Here is a 20,458-nt window from a genome sequence, read left to right as displayed (position 1 = left end):
CGTATATTTACAGTTACAACATTGAAAACCTGTCAAGTGTCAACTGATATGTGGAACCGACTTTGAATTCTAGATCGCTAGCCTTTTTTGCCCCGCCTCTCTTTTGCAAAGTGGGGCATCTAGCGGTATGTATTCGTATTTCTCTGCATGCAAGTGTCAGAGCTCATTGCACAGAAAGAAAAATAGTTTGTGCCCCAAAATTACCGAATTCAGTTGCATTATTCTTGTATACTGTATTATATCTTCTAAAAGTATTCTGTACATAATTTAATATAAAAATAGTTTAACTTGTGAGAATGTCGCATCAAACTGGAATCAAAGGTATACTTGTGTCATCAAAATGTTCTGGTCGAGTGATTTTCAAATTACAACTGTTCTACATATTCAGGAAACGTCGAGCTTATCTCATTTTTCGGAAAATGCAGGGACGGACAGATTCGAGTTTTCAGAGTTTCCATCATCAAAGGTAATTAATACTAGAGAATTCTAAAATCGTAGTAAAAGAACAGTCAGTATTGGAACAACATGGTTGGAATGTCGTAACCATGGTTGTAAGTTGTACCTATGCACTTGTGGATATGAGAAGATATCTTATCTTTGTTCCAAAGTAAACACTTGATTTATTATTTTCTATAGAGGAACTTTGTCTAAATGAATTTGCAAGAAAGCAGTCAAACTGGGAAGAGGATTTTGACAATTTGATACCTCTCCTATTGGATGAGAACCAACCTGCCTACCTCCTGTTTAGGTAAGTTTAGAAGTTTCTTTGAAAAGAATTTGTAACTAAGCTTTTTTAATCAATTCAGGTTAGATTCTCAAAATTCCTTAGGATATGAATGGCTTTTCATTACTTGGATACCTGAAGATGCCCCTATCAGAGAAAAGATGATCTATGCCTCAACAAAAGCAACCCTTAAAAGCCAATTTGGTAGTGGGCAAATTAAAGAAGACATTCTTGGAACAGTTCCAGTCAGTATATAATTCATAAACACATTACGTGAATATTTATTATTTGAAATAATGTAAAAAAAAAAAAAAAAAAAAAACATTCTTTCTTCATAGGAGGATTTGACACTTAAGGGTTATCTCAAGCAAAAGAAAAATGCGGCGGCTCCTGCTCCTTTGACTCAGGCTGAGGAAGAGTTGGCTTTGGTTAAGCGGACTGAAACCAACGCGCACATTGGTTACGACTCAAAGCATCAGACACTCAGTGGCGTAGCCTTCCCTATCTCAGAGGCTGGACTAAAAGCAATGATTGATTTTAAGCACAAAAACCATTCTTACATCCAGCTGAGCATTGGTCAGTAAACATCGCGCATAAGTGTGTTGTGCAATATTTACTTAATTTTATTTTTTTAAAGATATGGCGAAGGAAGTTGTCAATCTTGAAAGCACGGACCAGATTAACGTTCACATCTTGGGCAGTCGAGTACCAGATGATCATGGCCGGTATCACCTCTTCCGTTTTCCGCACTCACACGAAGGCGATTTCCTTGAGAGCATAGGTTAGAATATTTTTTTACAAAGATATTAATTTTCAATTGAAATGCCATATCTTTACTTTATTGTTTATTCTCACCAGTTTTTATCTATTCTATGCCTGGTTACGCATGCTCGATTCGTGAGCGGATGCTCTACTCTAGTTGTAAAGGACCCATCACAGATTTGATTGAAAACAAACTTCTCATCACAATCGACAAAAAAGTAAATCAGTGCACTTTTTCATTCATTGTTTTACTTTATTGACTGAATTTGAATAATCTATAAAACTCCAGATTGAAGTTGAAAAAGGAGATGAGTTAACTGAAGAATTCGTGATGGATGAGTTGCATCCGAAGAAAAATCTTCATCAACCCAAATTTGAGAAACCCAAAGGTCCTCCTGGTAGAGGTGCGCGTCGCCTGACGAGCCAAAAGCCGCAAGAATAACGTATCTGATTGGTATGATTATAAAACAAAATACCCAATATTTCAAAATTTTCTTTTGAAGATAAAGTGTGAAAGCAATGGGCATCGGTTATACGCAAGTGCCTAGTTTATAGATTCGTTTCCTATCCAGTGGTATTTAAGATCATACAAGCTGTTTGTGAAATTTGATGTGTGAAAAAAATAAATGAATAAAACCATATGAAATTTAATTCAAATCAATTATAAGTGAAAAATAACGGCATTTATCAACGACTAATTTATTTATATATAAAGATCCACTTTTCAAAATTACCATTCAGCTGGTTTCCGATTGCAATGCTTTCTGTTCGCTCACTGTATTTGGAGTCTTCGCGTTTTCTTCGTCGCTTTCGTTGGATTCATTCAAGTGTGCTTTCATTGTCACACTCAAATCGTGCATAATTCCCATTGTTCCCAAGGTTTCCTTTCGTTTAGGATTTCCGACTGTAACTTCTCTGTAAAAATCATGTTTTTCCCCTTTAAAAATAATCTTGGGAATGTTTAATGATTAACAGTTTAGTACCTATTTTGGGACTCTTTCCACCCTTTTCTCCAATAACGCAATTCTTCAGTTGTTGTGCCAGTCAACTTCAGTAATCCAACCGTAACGGCACCAGCTACTGTGCCCAAAACTCCTCCTGCAAGACCACCTGACACCATCGCTTTTGGACCCATTGTGAATTTGTACATGGAACCTATAAACATTTTTTATTAAATTAAGATATAACAATATCACAATCTAAATTAGGTCCTACCTGCCAATAGCCCGCCGGCTGAAAATTCAAATATGCTCGACTTATTCCGGTATGTTGAAACAGCTGTGGTAAAAAACCTATTGATAAATGTAACTTCAACTCCTGATTGTTAAAAAAAACTGTTAAAGTACTAACGTGAAACCTCCTGTAAAAAGAGCAAGCCTCCATCCTACTCTCCAGCCTCCTACAGCCATTGCTCTAGTAACATTGAACTGCAGCTTGCTCTGCAATGGATGGGATTTTTATTTTATTACTTTGATTTATTCAACCTTAATTGCCCACTTACCTTGGCTTCTATATGATTCTCAAATGTGGATGCTTTATTTCTTGCTATGAAATCCTCATGTGCTAACTTTGATGCAGGCATTCCACCAATAATCATTCCTGCTAATAAACCTCCAGCTGCTGCAGCAAAAGTACTGTCAAGTTCAGGACTAACGGAATTGAATTCACTATCCAATGAAAAAGATTAAGTAATTAGTGAAAACGACGAAAACATATTAAATGGAAATACTCGGTTTTAAATATGGCCTTCAGCCGATCCCAACCGGTCTCATTTTCAGCTGTTCTTCGTGCTTCTTCCGCTAGCTTTTGCGCAGATGGGGATGTGGGATCAATAATGTCATTATTTGACAATATTTCCACACCAAAAATGCTAAGTCCTAGCCGAATCGGTATTTTTCTTCTCCACATTTTTTAAAATAATTTGTGTTTAACAAATGCTTTTCTAGCAGACGGTTATCAACTTAGCATGGTGTTTTGATTCGTGATTCCATCTGATTTCCACCGGTGCAATGCAGAGCGCACGATTATCTGATTATAAAAAAAAAAAAAAAACATTTTATATTTTGGAAAAGTCAGCCAAATAAAAAATTTCGTAGCGATCTTCACACAAAATTATGGAACAATAACAAACTATAAATAAAATTTTTTACAGCTAAATCATTGGCAACCCTTTCAACATTTCAGCAGAAGACCTGAATGTTTTCAAACACCACAACCAAATGTCATCGCAGAAAGCATTTTAATAAAAAAGTTATTTTTTTCATAAACTGAACATGGATGTCCTGAGAACTAGTTTGTTGAAGACTTACTCTTCAATTGAAATACATAGACTTAAATGGAACGAAATTCTACAAGGGTTTGAATCGTCACTTAAGGTCATGTCAGGATTAAGTGATCAGCTAGAGTGTGTACTGAAAACGGAACCATGCGAGCTTTCGAGAAAATTTCCCGATTTAAACGGCAGACTGGAACAAATCATCAGGGCCTTAATGGAAGAAGAGATGATTACTATGGTACTTTTGCTGTAAGAAAAATTACAATGTTTTAATTGTGATTCAAATTAACAATTTCTGATGCATCAGAGAAGAGCTCAACCAGGAAAATCAACGAATAAAAAATATTTGTGAAGTTACATATAAACTTTATGTGGAAGACTTTGATACAATCCAAGCTGACACAACATTCTATGAAGGAACTTCTCTTTATCCTCCAGTCAGTTTGATGATAGAGTGGATGGATGAGATCAACATGTGCTATGCCAACAGGTACAAACTATCTTGAGTAATGATTGAATTTTGCTGCATTCGACTAACTATTATTTTCTTGTTCTATGGGGATAGACTGATCAATGCAAAGCATTTGTTGGAGATTTTTAATTATTCATCCCAATCTGTGACCAACTTGCAGAATATGTTAGATCCCAAGGCCAAGACCAATTTTTCTACAGTTGATGCTATAATGGCAAAAATGTCCATTTTTCTTCTCGAAAAATAATACATTTTTACATTGTTAACTTTACAGATGACTTCATGCACTTATTTTTCATCTCACCACATGTATCATGAATGTTTCATTTCATAAACCTAATTTTTTTTAATGTATATCTTCTAGTTTTCCGATAGGGATTTAATCGCTTTCACGTTTCACCATATATTACCAAGAAATTTTTCACTCGCCTATTTCCCATATCCCAATACACCCACTGTGGCGCCTCTCATGAAGCGTCAGGATCAGGAACACTTCCAGAGAAAAAAAGCATGACTATCGAGTATCGATTTACCTGGGCAGTGCACGATGAGGATCAACGAAGAAATATAGCCTTCGGATTTTTAAGTACAAACTAAAGAGATAAAAGAGTTACAGACACTCAGTTTTTTCTTCTCATTGGCTCGCGACCGACACGCGACACATTGAATGTTCAAAGTTCCCTTTTGGCTTCCAAGAGGGTCCTGGGGGATGTATTAGGTGAGAGGTTGGTCTTTCTGCGGGTTTCATGTAAATTTGTATTTGGAACTTGTCCTTTCTAGGTTAGCTTCATAAAATTTTTTGAAACGAATAATTTCATATGAAAATAATAACCGCTCTCATCGTTTTTGCAGTTTGGATTTAGGGTTTATTTAATTACTTATTTTTCCCCCTTCTCAAAAAGTGGTAGCCCTGGGTAGTTGCTTGGAAAGTGTCGTCTGCTTAGTGCTTTCGTTCAGTTTAAAATTTCGAAAAAGTCAGAGACAAAGTTCAAGATTTACATTGTTATAGATTTATTTGTTTATGATAACCGTCATACTACAGTATGCTGTTCAGCGTGTAAATAAAACTAAGAATACAAATAGAATATCTGTGGGAGCTGTAGAAGAGTTAAACCTGTTCCAAATGTGTGAAATGTCAGTTATTCCTGACTAGTATTTATCATGTAATTAAAGACAGACATGGCAATTTGTTTGTTCTATGTAACCATTTTCTGTTTTGCAGATTTGAGGCTAGAGCCAGCCATCATAACCACACAATATACAAGTTTTTCTTGTATACAGGTGTTAACCTGTCATCAGCAGCACTTTAACTCTTCAGCAGATGCATGGAGAAACTGTAAATGCCTGGCATAAAAGTAGGACATAATTGATCTCTATTCTTCCTTTTGACATTTTCGGGTCGCGTTGATTATAAATCGTTACGCCAGTCACAGAGTACGTTTATTCCTGAGCTAGGCGGTTGACTGCAACTGTTTTCTCTCTCCGTTTTTGATTTTTCTCAATAAGGGTTTACAAAAAATCTCATTTGTCGAACAACTGCAGATTAGGCCTGTTTTTTTTTCTGTACCTCACAACTTTTTCTTTGGGTAAACCATCAAATTCAAAAATATTTGAACTTCAAACAATTAAAGCAAAGTGCAACAAGATAATATTTTGACCAAAAAGAAACCTGTCGCCCCACCGGCACCTCCTCGTTATAAATTTTCGAGTAAATGTATTTTTTTAAATGTACAGCAAAATATTACATGATTTTGAGAATATTCGATGTAAAAAGGCAGAGTTCAGTATATCCAGATGGACCCAACCATTTCTTGGTTATGTCAAAATTCAATTAAATCAAAGAACAAATATTCAAATGTCGATGTTCCGATAGACTATAAATTCTCTGTTTGACTGGAAGAACGGCGTCCGCGGAAAGCTCCGTAACCAGCCTGATAGCCAGAATAACCATTCGATGGTTTGGCGGGGACATTTGCTTTATTGCGTACCAATTGGATGGTACGGAAACGGTAAAATCTCAAGCGTTGTCCTTCGGTGAAAAGATCTGGTATTAAGTCCTCAGACAATTCATTGTTTTCCAGCTGCTCTTCGGAAACTATTGCGGCAATAAAAGTCGCTAATAGAATTGTTAGCACAACCTGTCGGATACAATCGACAATATTTTTTAATTTCTCGAATAGGAGTAAACATTCAATTGACATAGAGAAATTAAGATGGATGAAAACCTACCGCTGCTTTCATGGCGAGTTGTTTTCTGTTTTGTGGTCCGATTGCTTTTCTGTTGATTAAGAAAGTGCTGATTCCTAGTCATGTGGATACTCGTCTTTATATAGCCCAGCTCGGATTCTTACGAATGGGGAAACTGGCAAACTTACACATCAACAATAATGTATGCATTCTAATGAAATATTGCATCTCATAGTGTCATGGCGGCATTTGTCAATGTGAGTTGCATGTCCTGGTTTGATGAGCCTCATCTTGAATTCATGATCATCTTCTACTATTTATACACACAAAGTAATATATACAAAAGTCATTAAGGATATATGCTGCGTAATCGCGCGTTGTGTTGTTTAAGAATGAAGTTTTGAACATTCCAGCGTAACTTCCCAAAATACCCTTTTCTATAATCTTTCTTAGAATTTGTTTGTGTGTCCTATATGCGGAAGTGACGTTCTATAATGCATCGTCCAATGATAGCGCAGTTGTGATTGACAAGGTTGTATATAATCAGGGACTCATTTTAAAATTTGTATTTCGTATACGTACCACCTTACAAAGGCTGTAACTTAGAACTGTCAGTGAAAGTAGCAAATGCCAAATAGAAAAAGAGGAACGAAATAATTATGTAAGCCAGTCATAACCATTTTTGTGATGGGCATACGTCGAAGTTCGTTTGACCGTCATGGGTCGAGGAGTCCGCTGACTTTTTTTTTACAATAGACTGACTTTCAAATATTAATAAACAAACTTGAAGCTGTGATGTTCACACCCTGCTAATTACACATCATCACGTTCTATGGTTCGATTTCCGGGAAAACTTCGTCTCAATTCCCAAGGAAAGAAAAGCAGAAAATGTTACGCATATTGATAAAAATAAATGTATACTATAACGACACACATAAAAATACATCTTGGAATATACAGAAAACTACATTTTGAAAAAATGCGTTGATAAAAAAAAAAAAATGATTGCGATTTCAGGTTTCTAACCGTAGAACCAGCCTGCACCAGGGACTGGCCAATAGCTAGAGGGCGCTTCGGTAGTAGTAATTGGCTTTGGAGTATCATTATCAGCAGTATAAGCTGCCGGGGTATCAACGACTTTCTCTACGACCGTTCGCCGTTTCCTACCGGTAACAGCAGAACCGGTAGGCCGGTTCACAGGAACGACTGGGGAACCAGTAGGCCGATTCACAGGAACGACTGGGGAACCAGTGGGCCGGACAACAGGAGTAACCGGAACACCGGTAGGCCGGACAACTGGGGCAATGGTTACGGGTCTATTAGTAGGGCCGGGTATAGGTCTCACAGCAGCGAAAAATCCCGGCGAGTTGAAACCGTTGGCAGGAGGCCGTTGCTGGAAATTAGGTCCGAAACCCGCTGCGTTATTTCCAGGTGAACCGAGTGGTCGAACTGAATTGGTAAGCTGATTAGCCGAATTTGTGAATATAGCATTGAAGGCGTTTCCGAACGCGTTTCCCAAGTTTCCAAAAGTATTTCCAAAACCTGGAAACGGCTGCTGTTGTCTGCTCAACGCCACCAAACAGGTAAGTATAATCTGCCCAAATAGAAATTGATTATTCAAATGATTTTTGAATTTTAGCGATGAGTTGGTAAACAGCAATAGATATGCAAAAGAATCCTTACCACCAATTTCATTTTTTTGGTGCTGTGTTTGTTACGGTACTTGCAGAAGGTTTCTATGATCAAAGACTGTTGCGTGTTTGATATTTTCTTACATCTTTTATAGCCGTCTGGATTCAAGGTATTCTGCTGCTCTTTTTTTTTTTACCATGGCCCAACTCAGCGTGTTATTACACACATTGAACGTCCTTGAGGTTATCCACTGGAAACATGGTTTCTAGACAAAAGGCCGTCAGTTGCCAAACAGGAAATTGTTCGCCCTCTCCTCGAATTTTGTTCCAAATGTTGAGTGAAAGGTGCGCCCTTGTTAGTCTCTTTTAAGGAGAGTAATTTGTATTTTTTTTTCCTTCTATACATTTTAATAGCAAATTGCTTAAAAGTTAATTTTAAGAATTTATTTCTTGATTTGCTTACCACGAATTTGAGATATCATACCTTCAATTTCTCGGAATGAAGTTATTGAGTCAATGGGTATTTTAGAATGACTGAATCATTTTACCTTTAGTTTCTGATGCTGTAACTATACTTTCCAGGCTGGAAAAAACGTTTATGAAATTTGCTCCAGATACGGCACAGTTTAAACGAGAACTTGTTTCGTTGCCGCCCAAAGACGAAAAAATTCAGATCATTAGAACACGCGTCCTTGTTTAGAAAGGACGGGCAACAGCGGAACTTTCCAGTTCCTGAGGAAGGTTATTAACAGTGGCGTGAGTAAAATAGCAAACGATCGTTAGTGTTCTAGCTAACTGCTGAATCGTGCTGATTTAACTGCGCGCAACTAACCAAAGGACGACGGTGGAAAAAATCGCACGAAGACTAAAATTAACTGAGCTCGACTCCGAATTCAGTTATTGCTCCTTTTGTGTGACACAGTTTGTTTTTTGTTATTTAAAAAAAAACAATTGATACAAGGTAAATGCTTTTCATTTTCAATTCATGTGAACGAAATCTAAGTTATTTATCTAACGTGAGTCAGAAAAACAATTGTGAAATTGTCTGACTCATTTTTGGTATAAATACGAGACTGTATGCGAATCGCAATGCCAATTAAAATGGTGCATAACACAAAACAGCGACTGCTATTTTTTAAAAAGCTACCCATGTCGAGTTTTTTTTTACTGTCTTTGAAACAGGCGGAAACAGGAGTTGTGGTAGAATAACGCATGTGTCGTAACTCGCGAAAATAAAGATTACTGACGTAGTCGGAAGCGGATCCGTGATGGCCGTTAAAGGTAAACTCATGAAAATTGGTAACCACCGCTGTGTCCGAGCCAGTCCAAATGAGCTTATCTGTACAGTCATCGGTTGGAAATATCCGCCATGGATTGTTGTCTGTCGGTCTGATGTTGATCGCTCGATGCTTTGGTCAGAATTTTAATTCTTTGCGAGAGAGAGAACTTTCCCCGAAAGAGTGGCAGCTGCGATAGCCATACGGTTTTTCGGTAGTCTGAAAATTTTTTCGGAAACATCAGATCCGGGTCCGTCTACTGGTGGTTTGACGGACGTGGAATTCTCGCAAAAATATTTAAGATATTTAGCATGGATGGGAAACATGGTAAATTCATCCATGTTCAATTTCTTCAAATGGGCGGCATTTTTAAACTTTCTGTTGAATTAAAAAAAAAAAACAACAACCGAAACAGCTGACGATGGTATAAACAGCACCATTCACTGTTCCAATATCGCATGAAAAGTAAGCCAAATATGAAATCAGCAAAAAGTGAAGAATCTAGAACACGGAGTTAGTCGAATATCTAAAAAAAAAAGAATGCGAGTTAATATTACTTACCAGAGCATTACCAATACATACGCTTTGCGCGTTTGTCGTTAAACTGATACCAGCAAAGCTGTCGGTATATACCTTTTATACTTACTTGGACTTTTGTTGAAGTTATGCTATTCTGCGTTTATTTAAAAACTTGAAGACATTGGCAAGACCTTGAGAAAATTTCATTGGTTCAGTGAAGTTAACGGCAAATTAAACACATCCCGGAAACACCCGTTGAAAAGGACAGTTTTGCATGGCCTTCTTGAACAACATATCTGAGATAATCTGACATTGATATTTGATCATTATTTTCCAGTCAAACAATGAGTAGCCCTATATTCTGATTTCTAATCATACGCACAACGTTACAAATTAGGGCGATTCCAAATAGTGAAACTTTTTTATGAGACTTTTGTTTCTAAATTTCTTTTTTTCGCTTTTGTTTCCGGGGATTTCCCTGATAATAATAAAATTAAAGAAAGAGTCAGTATAAAAGCGACAAAATTTCGATCGATAAACATTAGTTTTTCAATTCTGAGCTCGATCCGTACCCAACTAGAGTCCTGCAAACATATGGAAGCTATGAAAACCACGGTAAAATTGCAAATAGCAATATTTTTTCTTGCACTTATAACTTGAGAGTATGACATATTTTACTTGTTGTTTGACATCGCTGTTGCTGCGACGATTTGCTGACTAACAGTTGGTGTTAGTATGTCTGGTGGCTCTTGTCGCCGCAGCTGTTGATGACCTAAATAGTGAAAATGACAGCCCGTTGTTGCGCAATGGGAGAGAATCAACTGACATTCCCACAGACGGTCAAGTAGACGATCCCAATGTCGATCTGCATGCCAGTGAAGTTACCGTAAAGATTCGAACGGATAGCCAACAACGAATCAGGTATGGTGGGTACAGTGGCCCATATGGCGGTTACGGAGAACGCGGTAACTTTGGCGGAATCCGTGGCTAGCTTATATTTGTAACATGAAATGCAGAGTCTATGTTTTGTTGAAGATTTTTAAATAAACACAAACAGTGTCCTATTTCGATATTCATTCAATTATTTAAGGTTATGTGCCGCAATGTACTTTGTCGAGCCAATTTACAGAAGATAGTAACCATATTACCCGAGTTTACACAAAATCAGCCCAGTTTGTGTATGTGTAGTTCCAATATTTGGGATTAGACATGGGATCTGGAGAAGTGTTGAGGGGAGCCACTGCTGTTGAATTGTACCAGCTCAGTAAACTGAGCAAGTCCTCGGTGATGTGAGGCATTTTTTCAGCCAAATTATTGTACTCGCATGGATCTTGTTCGATATCAAAGAGGCAGGGGGCATCCAAAGGCAAACAAGGATGTGCATCGACTGGTCGCTCGCCACAACTGATTTCTGCGTCGAGGAGTTGCTGATAAAGGTTCTGCGTTCCAGACATTCCCAGCATTGCAATATACTGAGCAGCATCACTATCAAGTACCTGTTGTTGGTAATTCATGAAATAAATGCAGGACAAGAATCAAGAATAGATTTACCGCATTTTTGTAGATTAGACTGACGTCGTCGACGCTATTGATGAAATTCGTGGAGCTTTCGTTTGTACGTCCAGATGGCCCATACCAGCCATCCCACGATCCTTCATATGTAGTTCCTTGTAAGACAAACAAATTTACACGTTTTCCCTCCGTATTGAAAACCGCTGGCTTGTAGAGTATAACGGTTACCTTTGACTAGCTTCCAATTTTCTTTGCGAATGGCGGCATATCCCAGCTGATCATCAATGTTGTGGAGAACGTGATTACGCGCAGATGGCTTATCGTAGAGGACAGTATTCCAATGGCTAACACCATCCAGTCCTTTAAGAGTCGCAACATCGCCGCCTGAATTGGAAAATAAAAAAGGGAATGTAATTAATCAGGCGAACTGTCGAGTACATCTTCGAGACTGACCAGCGGCTTCAAACAGTGTTGGTAGCCAATCGGAAATGTCCATCAGATTAGACATCACTTGACCTCGTCGGCTCTTTGGAATCAAAGGTGACCATATTAAGCCAGCAGCTCGCACACCTCCTTCCCAAGGAGTATTTTTAACCTTGAAAACGAAAACGAAATAACAGTAAGTGCAAATAATACTGCTACGATAGAATGTAAAACACGTTACCCCTTTTAAAGGCCAGTTGGAAGCGGCATTTTGATTGAACCCTGCGGCAGGTCCTCCATTGTCTGTGCTGAAGACGATGACCGTGTTTTCTAACATGTTATTATCGCCAAGAGATTTCACTATTTTGCCAACTGAAACGTCTAGCTCGTGGACCATAGCTGTTTCAAGCATAAAGAAAAAGAGATATTAACTTGAAAGTTTTTCGGATGTTCAACAAATTTACCTGCGTATCTTCTTCGTTGGAGATCTTCAATATTGGAAAACATTTCAACGGTTTCTTCGGGCGCTTGTAATGGGGAATATGGATTGGCTGAATGAACGGCAAGATGGGCCACGTAAAGAAACAGAGGACCGGAGACATCGTGCTTGGTAATTACGTCACAGGCTTCATCCGTCAAAAGTGTTGTCGTGTACTTTCCATAGGCGGACCAATCGACGGAATGATTTCGCCTCATATCGTAGCCCCACGCATTCTGGATTGTTTAGCATTGAAAGAAACTTAGCAATTATTGCAGTAATAATGATATTGCATACTAGACGTTCGTGCGCTATTTGTACCCATTCGACAGCCGTGTGATCATAATAATCTTGATGCCCGGTCCAGTATCCGTAATGGGAGTCAAATCCTCTATAAAGTGGCGTGTACACACTTGTGTAGTGGCCTAAATGCCACTTACCTACAATGTGGTTCTTGTAACCCAGATCCTTCAAATATTCAGGAAGAGTGATTTCCGACAGAGGTAACCCTTAAATAACAAATTGGGAAATAAGCAGTTGCGCTATTAATTTGAAATGGAGAATAAAAACTTACCATATCTGGAATATCCGTAGAGCACATCATGTTGCATTCCTGTAAATTAACATCTCTTATAGGCTAAATGTTATGGAAGAAGCCAGACAATACAAAGTGTTGATTAGAACCTGTATGGATAGGATGCTTCCCAGTCATCAGAGCACTCCTTGATGGAGTGCATAATGGAGTCACATAGTAGTTCTGTAAAATTAATCCTGATATGAAGGAAAAGTAATTCAGTATTTCTAATGATGAATGTTTACATTGTTATTACTGACCTGAGAAGGCCAAGGCATCTAAATTGGGTGTTGGAATTTGTTTGGAACCATGAAAACTGACATCATTCCACCCCTGTTTTTTACAGAAATAAATTCAAATTTAATATCAAGTGATGAAGTAAAGGAATTTTTCTTTACGTTTTATACCAATGGAAACAAATAGTATATTACTGAATGGTTATTACAAAATCATCTGCTAAAATGAATATCAAATTGGGTTGCTGGATTTGTTTTCCTGAAGCCCAAGACGATGAAACGAGAAATGACAACGCAACTATATGAAGATAAGCCATATCTGCTGAGACAGGTTCCCATTTAACTAAAAATGCTGGGCTTGAGTATTAGGCTATGGCAAGTTCTTACTTCTTAGTGGGTCGCCATAATTCGTCATCGTCATCGTCATCGTCTTTTAGGGACTAAACTGCGGAATGTGTTGTGGAAATCATGAATCGGCCACCAGAGGGAACCGCTTGACTTCTACTTGGCATTTCGAACAACCACTACAGTTTTTTGTGGTTCGAACATGGTAGTACAAATATCTTTTAATGTCTAGCTCTAGCGTAATGCTAATGCAATTGGTGTAATGCATTAAATACTATTCTTTCCTTTCCACCCTTTCCTTCCCTCGGGCACGATTTACCCGTAAAGGCTATGCGCAAACCACATCGGGCGAGCCAAATAAAAATCATCTGTCCACGGCACCCCTTCACACTGCAACGCGACGCAAAGAGGTCGGCTTGACCCATACCTTTGCATTCGAATATGATCTGTAAGTGTATATAGTATATACTATTTATACACTCATTTAGCTATGTAATATAACATGTTCTGACGGACATGATTTCGTCTTATGTGTTGACCATATTTTATTTGCGAAATTCTAATTCTAATTAGAATTTCAGAGGTTCTGATTGAAGCGTCTTTTTATAACTTGTTATAGGATGTCTAGTTATCTACGACATTACGCCGATTAATTTTTTTCGGAAATAACGTCTATTTTTACATTAGTTTTATGTTTTCTATGCGTGAATGTTTTTGAGAATACAGGAAAATTTGTTAATTTGTTTGCATTATAATTTCTATTTAATTTATTATTCCCTATTTTTAATATAAAACAAGCATTAAAATCTAGATAAACTTGCTCAACTTTAGCCTATGACGATTTGAAATCTAGTGGTGCCCCCTGGTGGCATCCACAGCGGATCCCGCATAATCAAGTGCCATTATTGATTATTCGTCCCCCACCCACCCAGCTATTATGGATTGATAGTGGGGGACTGATGACAAACTCTATTAGACGCGGGAAGATGGCGTTGTTGTGGTAAATAAACTTTCAAAAAGGAAAAGCGAAGAAAAATACACAAAATATAATCTTTTTGATTGGAACCAATTTTGCGATGAATAATAATAAACTGTAAATAATTGCTTCCTTTCTTTTAATATGTAATTACAAGCCATTATTTAAAAAAATATATTTAAATGTTTACTTGGCATAGGCGCATTGTGAAGCTGACACTGACAGTGACAATAACAGACAAAAGCCCAGAAAAAAAGAGGGAGAAATGTCTTCTAGCACCCCAATGATACGTTTATTTCAGTTTCTTGTTGACTTATGCACTTTGCACATTGGTTGTTTCTCTTTAAGGTAAGATGATTATTACTGAAAATTATTAATGGAAAATTCTGTAAAACTGATTCATTTGTAAAAACTTCTTACTTAAATAGGTTAGGGTGTATAATTGTATAACATCTGCATGGAAGTTAATTAGAGATTATATTAACATGTCACTAAAATACTATATTGATTTTAAAATTATTATTGCACAATTAGACTTCATCCTCCACCTCCAACAATTTTTTTTCGTAATGGAGGGTACCTCAAGCCTCAGGATGATTGAAGAACTTCAAGAAGCGTCAATGGATATGGCTATAGCAGAAGCTCCAATGATTGGCCTTCAGACAACGGAAGAAAACATTGAAAGTTCAATATGCAATGCCATGGAAGATGAAGAAGCTGAAAATGAGGAGACTATCTGCCAAACTTCTTCAGATACAGGAGTCATTAACATGAGGTAAATCAATTAACAATACTGTTGTATGATAAGTCTGTAACTAATTTCGTCTTTTAGTTCTAGTTATGTAATAGTAGGCCTAACTGAAAGACCTGCAGCCAATGCAACGGCAGATGCAGTTCAAAACGATCAATCAATCTGCCAAGGTTCTGCAGAACCTGGACCGGTGACGGACACGAGGTTAAATCATGTTATATGATCTCTCTTATTCTTTCTAATTTGTGTTCTAGTGTTAGTGACATAGTCGTTAAACCTATGGAAATTCATCTTCCCTACAGCATCTCCAGAATTATTTTGACAATTCAAAAATTAACCAAGGACAGCCGAACAGTAAGTCTCTTCACATTCCTCATTATTACACACAGCTGTTATATAACTTTTTTTGTTGTTCCTAAATCCTAATAAGTTGGTGGTACAAAAGATTCCTGATTCATATGAAATTTCTTCTGAATTTTTTGGTCACAAATTCAATGAAGATGATGTTTTTAATCTTCAAGAGAACACGAAATTTTACGTTATGTCTGTACGGGAGAGCAAGACTGAAGAATGTTTCATTTTTACCATACGTGAAACTGGCCAAGTCGTAAATGTGAAAATTCGTACATTGAACCATGGCCTGCTCTAGTTGTACGGCTGTGTGGGCCAAAGAGAGGTTTTCCTGCCCCTTCCCTGTTACCATATAGAACAAAGAACATAATAGCCAGAAAAAATGAAAATGTTGAAGTGGTATTATTTATCTTATGTTGAATGATTCACATATTTCTTAGTTACAAATGTTGTAAAATTTATTGTGATTTCTGTTTGGGGATTTAAATTGTAATAATCTAATTTTTAAATAAAATTATATTTGGGATTTAAAACAATTACTATAGATGTTATACCAATGAAAAGTAGTAGATTGATTACCTTTCCACGGTTATGTGGGATGCCCAAGCTAGAAGATGAAACACCAACTATCAATGCTGCCAAAGCGGCGCTGTAACCTGACACAGCTTCGGGCGTGCTTCGAAGATTTTCTAGGGCATCAACACATTTTTACAAATACCAAAGAAAAATTAATGTTATTTTTTTTTAAGTCGGGATACTAAATCAGTTACTTGTCGATCAGTAGTGTAAGATGAGATGGAACAGCAACGGCCATAGACTGCAGACTCCAAGCTGCTGCAAGACGAGCAGCTTGCGACGGATGAAGCAAGACAGCGATAGCACAATCAATTACGCCAGCTCCCTACAATACATTTTGTTTTCAATGAGAAAGGCTTGTACAATTATGAAACCGATTTACCTGATCGGCCAAAAGTGCCGATGCAGAGCTAGCAAGACTGTGAACAAGTGAGCCAAGCCCTTGCAGCGCACAAACAAGAAGATGTTGACTAAATATAGTTTCCTGCGTGCTACTGTCTTTTGCATTCTCCGGATTGGGATCTAACATAAAGAAGATGAGCAATTTAGTTTTTCATTAATGGGTGGATTTATGACAGCTATACCTATGCTGTTCATCTGATGATTAATAATGCGAGCTAATTCTTTACACGCAGCCGTTTGCTGCTTCTCGCCCAACATTTTGCCCAACAGTGAACGAAACACGAAAGTGATGCACTGACGGGAATAGACGGCGTCAACGTGGGTAGGAGCAGCTCGCGGCTGGGCTGCTAAATCAAGTAGATGCTGCAACATGGTGTTTAAGTGGCGCTCCAACCATGTAAAACCAAGTTGTTGGACCATGACGACGTAGCTCTGTTATAGATTTTTCTAAGATAGGCCTACTTGACAAAGAATTATAATTTTTAAATCTAATCTAATACCATTGTGACTCCAACTCGAACTTCTCGGCTTGTGGCAGCTGGTTCTTTAATCATTTCACCTGTTCCCTTTAGGAAACCTCCACCTCCACAGAAAATCCGGTCGAAATTACTCCTAGAACTTCTTCTACTTAGGCAACCTTCGCCGCTGAAGAGGCAGTAGACTGGTTCGCTGCTGCCGACAGACCAGTTCTTGCTGGGCCAGGTTTAGGAGGTGTAAGTGCTGCAGCAGCAGCATGACCTAACAAAAGGGCCACAGCGCATCGAACTTCATGATTGGAACCTTCGAGAGCACGAAAGCTCAGTGCAGCTATGGATTCAAATTCGTTAAGCTGTAGGATACTAGACGAATGTTTCATGACTTCCCACATGCACTGCAAAATTCAGATGAATGAAATCAGAGAAAAAATAAAATTCAGCCATATTTGTCTTACCCTGGCTGCTGCAGCCCGAACATTCATGTTTCTGTCTGACAGACATAACTTGCAGGTCTTAAAGATATCACGATGCTGATTGGATGCTGCTGAACCCATTCCACAACACAGCTTAAACAGAAACAGTATAAAAAAATATTTATAATTTAAATTTATAAAAACATGAAATGGATTTTACCTTTTCTAAAGTGACTAAACTCTCTGCTCTTGTTTGAGACTCACTGTTTTTAAGTCCTCTAAGCAATACTTGAACAGATTCATCATATGATCTTCCTGCCATACGCCCAAGTCTTTCGTATAAGAATCCCAAGGTAGTAATAGAAGCTCTGTATAGGAATTAAAAGTTTGTCTGAATAAGACAACCAACAAGTCACAAATTTTCTTCTCTTGCATTTTAAATTTTTTATAAATAGCGCCAGATTTACGGTGTTGCCGCATTAAAGAAATAAACTTAGGAGTCTGAATGTCAGTTTTTCATGACGTCTGATGAGTATAAAACGGCCGATATAACCGTCTGGTCTTACATTTTAATTGCTAATTCACTTGCAGCTATTTTATGCAAAAAAAAATACATTTCTTAAATGAAATGTGAAATTTCACAAAAAAGTGAAACTTTGACTGCGTCTGATTTGTTCAAAACGGCAGATTCTAACGTCTGGCGACCTGACGTTAGAATCAGTGTATTTTTTTTAAAATTACGATTGAAAAATTTGTTTCTGTTGATTCTGACCATGGCTTATTGCAAGTCAGACACACAGGCATCCAAAGGGTGGAAAAATCTGCGGAAATGTGGAACAAAAAACGAAACCTTACGACCCTCTGGCTAGGTACTATGGCAACAGGAAAGGGGCAGGGAACCCAAAATTGGTCCCACACAGAAGCGTACGATGATGGGCCGTGAACTAAAGTAGGCCATGGTTTAGGGACACCCTTATTCGCCGACGTCTGAGAGTGAGAAGTCTCGTTGATTTACGCTGAGAATTGAAATCCTCAAAGACTCTTAATTTATCCACTTATTTTACGTACTTTTATATCGTAAAATGCCCATTGCTAGAAGTGACGACATTGTAAAGTCTCTTTACAATTTAAGTGTGAACAGTGTTATAAATTGTATCACTAATGTGCATCCAGTGCATAACCAGAAATCTGTGACTAAAATCAATAAAAACCACAGTCCTCTTCTTCAATTACGTAAGTGTTCCCTTAATACTCAACTTTATTGGTTAGAATGCAAACATTGATCAATCTGTTCCTTCTTCAGCTTTAGATATTTTGGAAGAAATTGTTCACACCCTTTTTCAAAACAGAAAAGTTATGAAAGAAGCCATATTCCATCTAGTTACATCAGAGTTTCAATCTTTGAAACTTCATCCTTACAATGAAGCATACTCAAAGTTTTTCCCAAACTTCACAAAATTGCAAGTGCTGCAGATTTCAGATGCATTTACAACAAATTCTATAGCTGATGACAATTGCTTAAAACTTATTGGAACTTATTGCGAACATTTGAGGTATGGTAATTAATTTGTGTCCTCTTTGTCAGTTGCTATGATTAATCAATTTTTAATCTTTCTGAAGAGTGTTGGATATACAATACTGCTACACCGTGTCTGATGTTGGTATTCGGTGGCTATGTTCCAGCAGCGTAGATAACCAGGAAGATTATGGAGGAACTGGGAAATGCAAGTCTTTAGAAGTGTTGAAAGTTCAAAATTGTTATAATGTTACCAAAAAGGGTATTCAAATAGCCCTTGAAAATTTCCCATTATTGAAGGTGCTCCATCATGAATTTACTTTTGATGTTTTGGTAGAATTGGCGCAGATGCCAGTGAATCAAAAAGTTCCAAATGTTCCAAAATTCCCCTTGTCTGTTCTGCAAGTATTCGATCAACAGTTGAAGGTGCCTTATTTTACCATCGGTAGCATTGGGAAAGCACTACCTCTTTGTCCTTCTCTCGTTAGGCTGGATATACGCTTAGTGAAAGAAATGACTGACTCCGACCTACTGGGCATAATCAATTTAAAAATGCTCCGTGAACTGGTATTTTATAGAGAAAAAGAAGTAGAAATTGAGGTCACTTTTGACGGTGGAGTTGCCCCACTTCTAATAGTCATAGGAAGTTCTTTAACTTATCTAATGATTTCCTGTTTTAGTGTAGTCAATTTTTCGACCATCATCGAGTATTGTCCTAATTTGAGCTATCTTACCGTATGTAGGCATTGGAATCCCATCGGCCCTCCTCCGAAATTGAAACAATTGTTTCGAACTGAATCTAGGAAAGAAAAATTTATTTTATCGCAACTAAAAATGCTGCATTTAGAGTATCATTCTACCATTTCGTCTGATATCTGGTTATGCTTATTATCTTCTCCTCTCCTTAATCACATTTGTATAAGACATTGCGATGCCCTTACTGACGATGTATTTCAGAATGCCACAAAAAGTGGCCGATTCCAGAATCTAGAGATTTTGAATCTCATTTCGTGTAACTCGATAACATACCAGGGAATGGATGCATTAATGACAGATGCGAATCCTCTACGCCTTATTTGTACTTATAACTGCGAAAACCTGACAAGGGAAGATCTCAACCACCTGAAAATAAAATATCAAGACAAGAAATGGGCATTCACTTGGCATTGCAATGTAATGGTATTGATGTGAATACATAACTGATGAACGTTAAAGATCGAAAAGAATTTGTACAATTCCTACTTAGTTATGACCATCGCTCGATCATGTTAATTCTTCACTGTTAAGTTGCAATTTGCTGATCATAATTTTTTTTAAAACATAGATACCGTTTGCAATGAAACAACTTGGTCTATAATGTGGCCTCTGAGCCCAACGCTTTGGCTTCTCAATTGAGCCTATGCATGGCCGCATGGGCATGGAGAGAAGAAATAATAACTAATTATTTTGATTAAGTTTAATAATTAAAATGACGCCACCATACCTCTATCACTCTGCCCTATTACAGCTTGCAGGTACGTAGTCACGTCTCACGTCACCCTTCAAAAACATAAACATTAAACCGAAGCAGACGACGGAAAAG

The 20,458-nt window shown here is 37.7% G+C and overlaps 8 protein-coding genes across 18 annotated transcripts in view; 4 read left to right on the top strand and 4 right to left on the bottom strand.

The window, feature by feature from the left end:
• The first annotated feature begins 90 nt into the window (after positions 1–90).
• LOC124314181 (twinfilin-like) lies at positions 91–2,127 on the top strand. Its single transcript, XM_046779293.1, has 8 exons — positions 91–321; positions 389–466; positions 637–748; positions 807–969; positions 1,063–1,300; positions 1,362–1,505; positions 1,583–1,704; positions 1,776–2,127. Exons 1-8 carry the CDS (start codon positions 297–299, stop codon positions 1,926–1,928), a joined length of 1,035 nt encoding a protein of 344 aa, XP_046635249.1. The 5' UTR covers positions 91–296; the 3' UTR covers positions 1,929–2,127.
• LOC124314208 (RPII140-upstream gene protein-like) overlaps positions 1,796–20,458 on the bottom strand; it is a 105,151-nt gene continuing 86,488 nt past the window's right edge. The window contains exons 1-7 of one of the 3 annotated variants that reach the window (XM_046779347.1): positions 3,216–3,487; positions 2,988–3,153; positions 2,837–2,925; positions 2,702–2,778; positions 2,470–2,641; positions 2,221–2,401; positions 1,796–1,933 (exon numbers count right to left, since the gene is read on the bottom strand). In XM_046779347.1, coding sequence (XP_046635303.1) covers positions 2,224–2,401; positions 2,470–2,641; positions 2,702–2,778; positions 2,837–2,925; positions 2,988–3,153; positions 3,216–3,394 — 861 coding nt within the window. In that variant the 5' untranslated portion in view covers positions 3,395–3,487 and the 3' untranslated portion in view covers positions 1,796–1,933; positions 2,221–2,223. Of the gene's footprint in view, positions 1,934–2,117; positions 2,402–2,469; positions 2,642–2,701; positions 2,779–2,836; positions 2,926–2,987; positions 3,154–3,215; positions 3,488–20,458 lie in introns of those variants that run through there. The other 2 variants (XM_046779346.1, XM_046779345.1) reach the window with 2 other exon arrangements.
• LOC124314257 lies at positions 3,589–4,500 on the top strand. Its single transcript, XM_046779416.1, has 3 exons — positions 3,589–4,010; positions 4,069–4,251; positions 4,327–4,500. Exons 1-3 carry the CDS (start codon positions 3,760–3,762, stop codon positions 4,478–4,480), a joined length of 588 nt encoding a protein of 195 aa, XP_046635372.1. The 5' UTR covers positions 3,589–3,759; the 3' UTR covers positions 4,481–4,500.
• Positions 7,321–9,825, bottom strand: LOC124314258 (pollen-specific leucine-rich repeat extensin-like protein 4). Of its 2 annotated transcripts, XM_046779419.1 has the most exons (3): positions 8,104–9,825; positions 7,679–8,014; positions 7,321–7,645 (listed from the first exon to the last, which is right to left on the bottom strand). In XM_046779419.1, exons 1-3 carry the CDS (start codon positions 8,113–8,115, stop codon positions 7,442–7,444), a joined length of 552 nt encoding a protein of 183 aa, XP_046635375.1. In that variant the 5' UTR covers positions 8,116–9,825; the 3' UTR covers positions 7,321–7,441. The 2 variants fall into 2 exon arrangements, with proteins under 2 accessions (XP_046635375.1, XP_046635373.1); XM_046779417.1 differs by having other exon boundaries at positions 7,321–8,014.
• Positions 10,924–13,480, bottom strand: LOC124314068 (arylsulfatase B-like). Of its 5 annotated transcripts, none has more exons than XM_046779077.1 (11): positions 13,280–13,480; positions 13,095–13,167; positions 12,945–13,031; positions 12,835–12,873; positions 12,558–12,769; positions 12,247–12,496; positions 12,024–12,181; positions 11,813–11,954; positions 11,588–11,743; positions 11,399–11,514; positions 10,924–11,343 (listed from the first exon to the last, which is right to left on the bottom strand). In XM_046779077.1, the coding sequence occupies exons 1-11, from the start codon at positions 13,385–13,387 to the stop codon at positions 11,002–11,004; spliced, it is 1,683 nt and encodes a 560-aa protein (XP_046635033.1). In that variant the 5' UTR covers positions 13,388–13,480; the 3' UTR covers positions 10,924–11,001. The 5 variants fall into 5 exon arrangements, with proteins under 5 accessions (XP_046635033.1, XP_046635034.1, XP_046635036.1 ...); XM_046779078.1 differs by having other exon boundaries at positions 12,582–12,769; positions 13,280–13,477; XM_046779080.1 differs by having other exon boundaries at positions 13,233–13,416.
• On the top strand, positions 14,613–16,029 carry LOC124314246. Of its 4 annotated transcripts, none has more exons than XM_046779402.1 (5): positions 14,613–14,739; positions 14,926–15,166; positions 15,224–15,346; positions 15,445–15,496; positions 15,573–16,029. In XM_046779402.1, the coding sequence occupies exons 2-5, from the start codon at positions 14,961–14,963 to the stop codon at positions 15,789–15,791; spliced, it is 600 nt and encodes a 199-aa protein (XP_046635358.1). In that variant the 5' UTR covers positions 14,613–14,739; positions 14,926–14,960; the 3' UTR covers positions 15,792–16,029. The 4 variants fall into 4 exon arrangements, with proteins under 4 accessions (XP_046635358.1, XP_046635357.1, XP_046635355.1 ...); XM_046779401.1 differs by having other exon boundaries at positions 15,403–15,496; XM_046779399.1 differs by having other exon boundaries at positions 15,397–15,496.
• LOC124314228 (HEAT repeat-containing protein 5B-like) lies at positions 15,998–18,102 on the bottom strand. The gene is made up of 7 exons (XM_046779373.1): positions 17,581–18,102; positions 17,403–17,513; positions 16,972–17,342; positions 16,654–16,903; positions 16,452–16,591; positions 16,264–16,394; positions 15,998–16,199 (listed from the first exon to the last, which is right to left on the bottom strand). The coding sequence occupies exons 3-7, from the start codon at positions 17,023–17,025 to the stop codon at positions 15,998–16,000; spliced, it is 777 nt and encodes a 258-aa protein (XP_046635329.1). The 5' UTR covers positions 17,026–17,342; positions 17,403–17,513; positions 17,581–18,102.
• On the top strand, positions 18,149–20,099 carry LOC124314101. Its single transcript, XM_046779139.1, has 3 exons — positions 18,149–18,593; positions 18,664–18,913; positions 18,981–20,099. The coding sequence occupies exons 1-3, from the start codon at positions 18,443–18,445 to the stop codon at positions 20,065–20,067; spliced, it is 1,488 nt and encodes a 495-aa protein (XP_046635095.1). The 5' UTR covers positions 18,149–18,442; the 3' UTR covers positions 20,068–20,099.

The sequence above is a fragment of the Daphnia pulicaria genome, chromosome 10 (assembly GCF_021234035.1).
Source record: "Daphnia pulicaria isolate SC F1-1A chromosome 10, SC_F0-13Bv2, whole genome shotgun sequence".
In the NCBI taxonomy this organism is placed as follows: Eukaryota; Metazoa; Arthropoda; class Branchiopoda; order Diplostraca; family Daphniidae; genus Daphnia; species Daphnia pulicaria.
The sequence above is the reverse complement of the archived record's forward strand: the minus strand, read 5'-3'. Positions and strand labels throughout refer to the sequence as shown.

Bases quoted from the DNA above. Each gene is read 5' to 3' on its own strand.
- LOC124314246 (XM_046779399.1), top strand. From the start codon at position 14,961: ATGGAGGGTACCTCAAGCCTCAGGATGATTGAAGAACTTCAAGAAGCG. The intron at 15,167-15,223 runs GTAAATCAATTA...TTCGTCTTTTAG, and splicing joins ACAGGAGTCATTAACATGAG to TTCTAGTTATGTAATAGTAG. The intron at 15,497-15,572 runs GTAAGTCTCTTC...AATCCTAATAAG, and splicing joins TAACCAAGGACAGCCGAACA to TTGGTGGTACAAAAGATTCC.
- LOC124314181 (XM_046779293.1), top strand. From the start codon at position 297: ATGTCGCATCAAACTGGAATCAAAG. The intron at 322-388 runs GTATACTTGTGT...CTACATATTCAG, and splicing joins GCATCAAACTGGAATCAAAG to GAAACGTCGAGCTTATCTCA. The intron at 467-636 runs GTAATTAATACT...TATTTTCTATAG, and splicing joins CAGAGTTTCCATCATCAAAG to AGGAACTTTGTCTAAATGAA.
- LOC124314068 (XM_046779077.1), bottom strand. From the start codon at position 13,387: ATGGCTTATCTTCATATAGTTGCGTTGTCATTTCTCGTTTCATCGTCT. The intron at 13,168-13,279 runs GTAATAACCATT...TGTAAAAAACAG, and splicing joins TCATTTTAGCAGATGATTTT to GGGTGGAATGATGTCAGTTT. The intron at 11,744-11,812 runs GTCAGTCTCGAA...TTTCCAATTCAG, and splicing joins AACACTGTTTGAAGCCGCTG to GCGGCGATGTTGCGACTCTT.
- LOC124314228 (XM_046779373.1), bottom strand. From the start codon at position 17,025: ATGATTAAAGAACCAGCTGCCACAAGCCGAGAAGTTCGAGTTGGAGTC. The intron at 16,592-16,653 runs GTATAGCTGTCA...TCTTTATGTTAG, and splicing joins TCATCAGATGAACAGCATAG to ATCCCAATCCGGAGAATGCA. The intron at 16,200-16,263 runs GTAACTGATTTA...GTATTTGTAAAA, and splicing joins CTTACACTACTGATCGACAA to ATGTGTTGATGCCCTAGAAA.
- LOC124314101 (XM_046779139.1), top strand. From the start codon at position 18,443: ATGCCCATTGCTAGAAGTGACGACATTGTAAAGTCTCTTTACAATTTA. The intron at 18,594-18,663 runs GTAAGTGTTCCC...TTCCTTCTTCAG, and splicing joins CAGTCCTCTTCTTCAATTAC to CTTTAGATATTTTGGAAGAA. The intron at 18,914-18,980 runs GTATGGTAATTA...ATCTTTCTGAAG, and splicing joins ACTTATTGCGAACATTTGAG to AGTGTTGGATATACAATACT.
- LOC124314257 (XM_046779416.1), top strand. From the start codon at position 3,760: ATGGATGTCCTGAGAACTAGTTTGTTGAAGACTTACTCTTCAATTGAA. The intron at 4,011-4,068 runs GTAAGAAAAATT...CTGATGCATCAG, and splicing joins ATTACTATGGTACTTTTGCT to AGAAGAGCTCAACCAGGAAA. The intron at 4,252-4,326 runs GTACAAACTATC...CTATGGGGATAG, and splicing joins AACATGTGCTATGCCAACAG to ACTGATCAATGCAAAGCATT.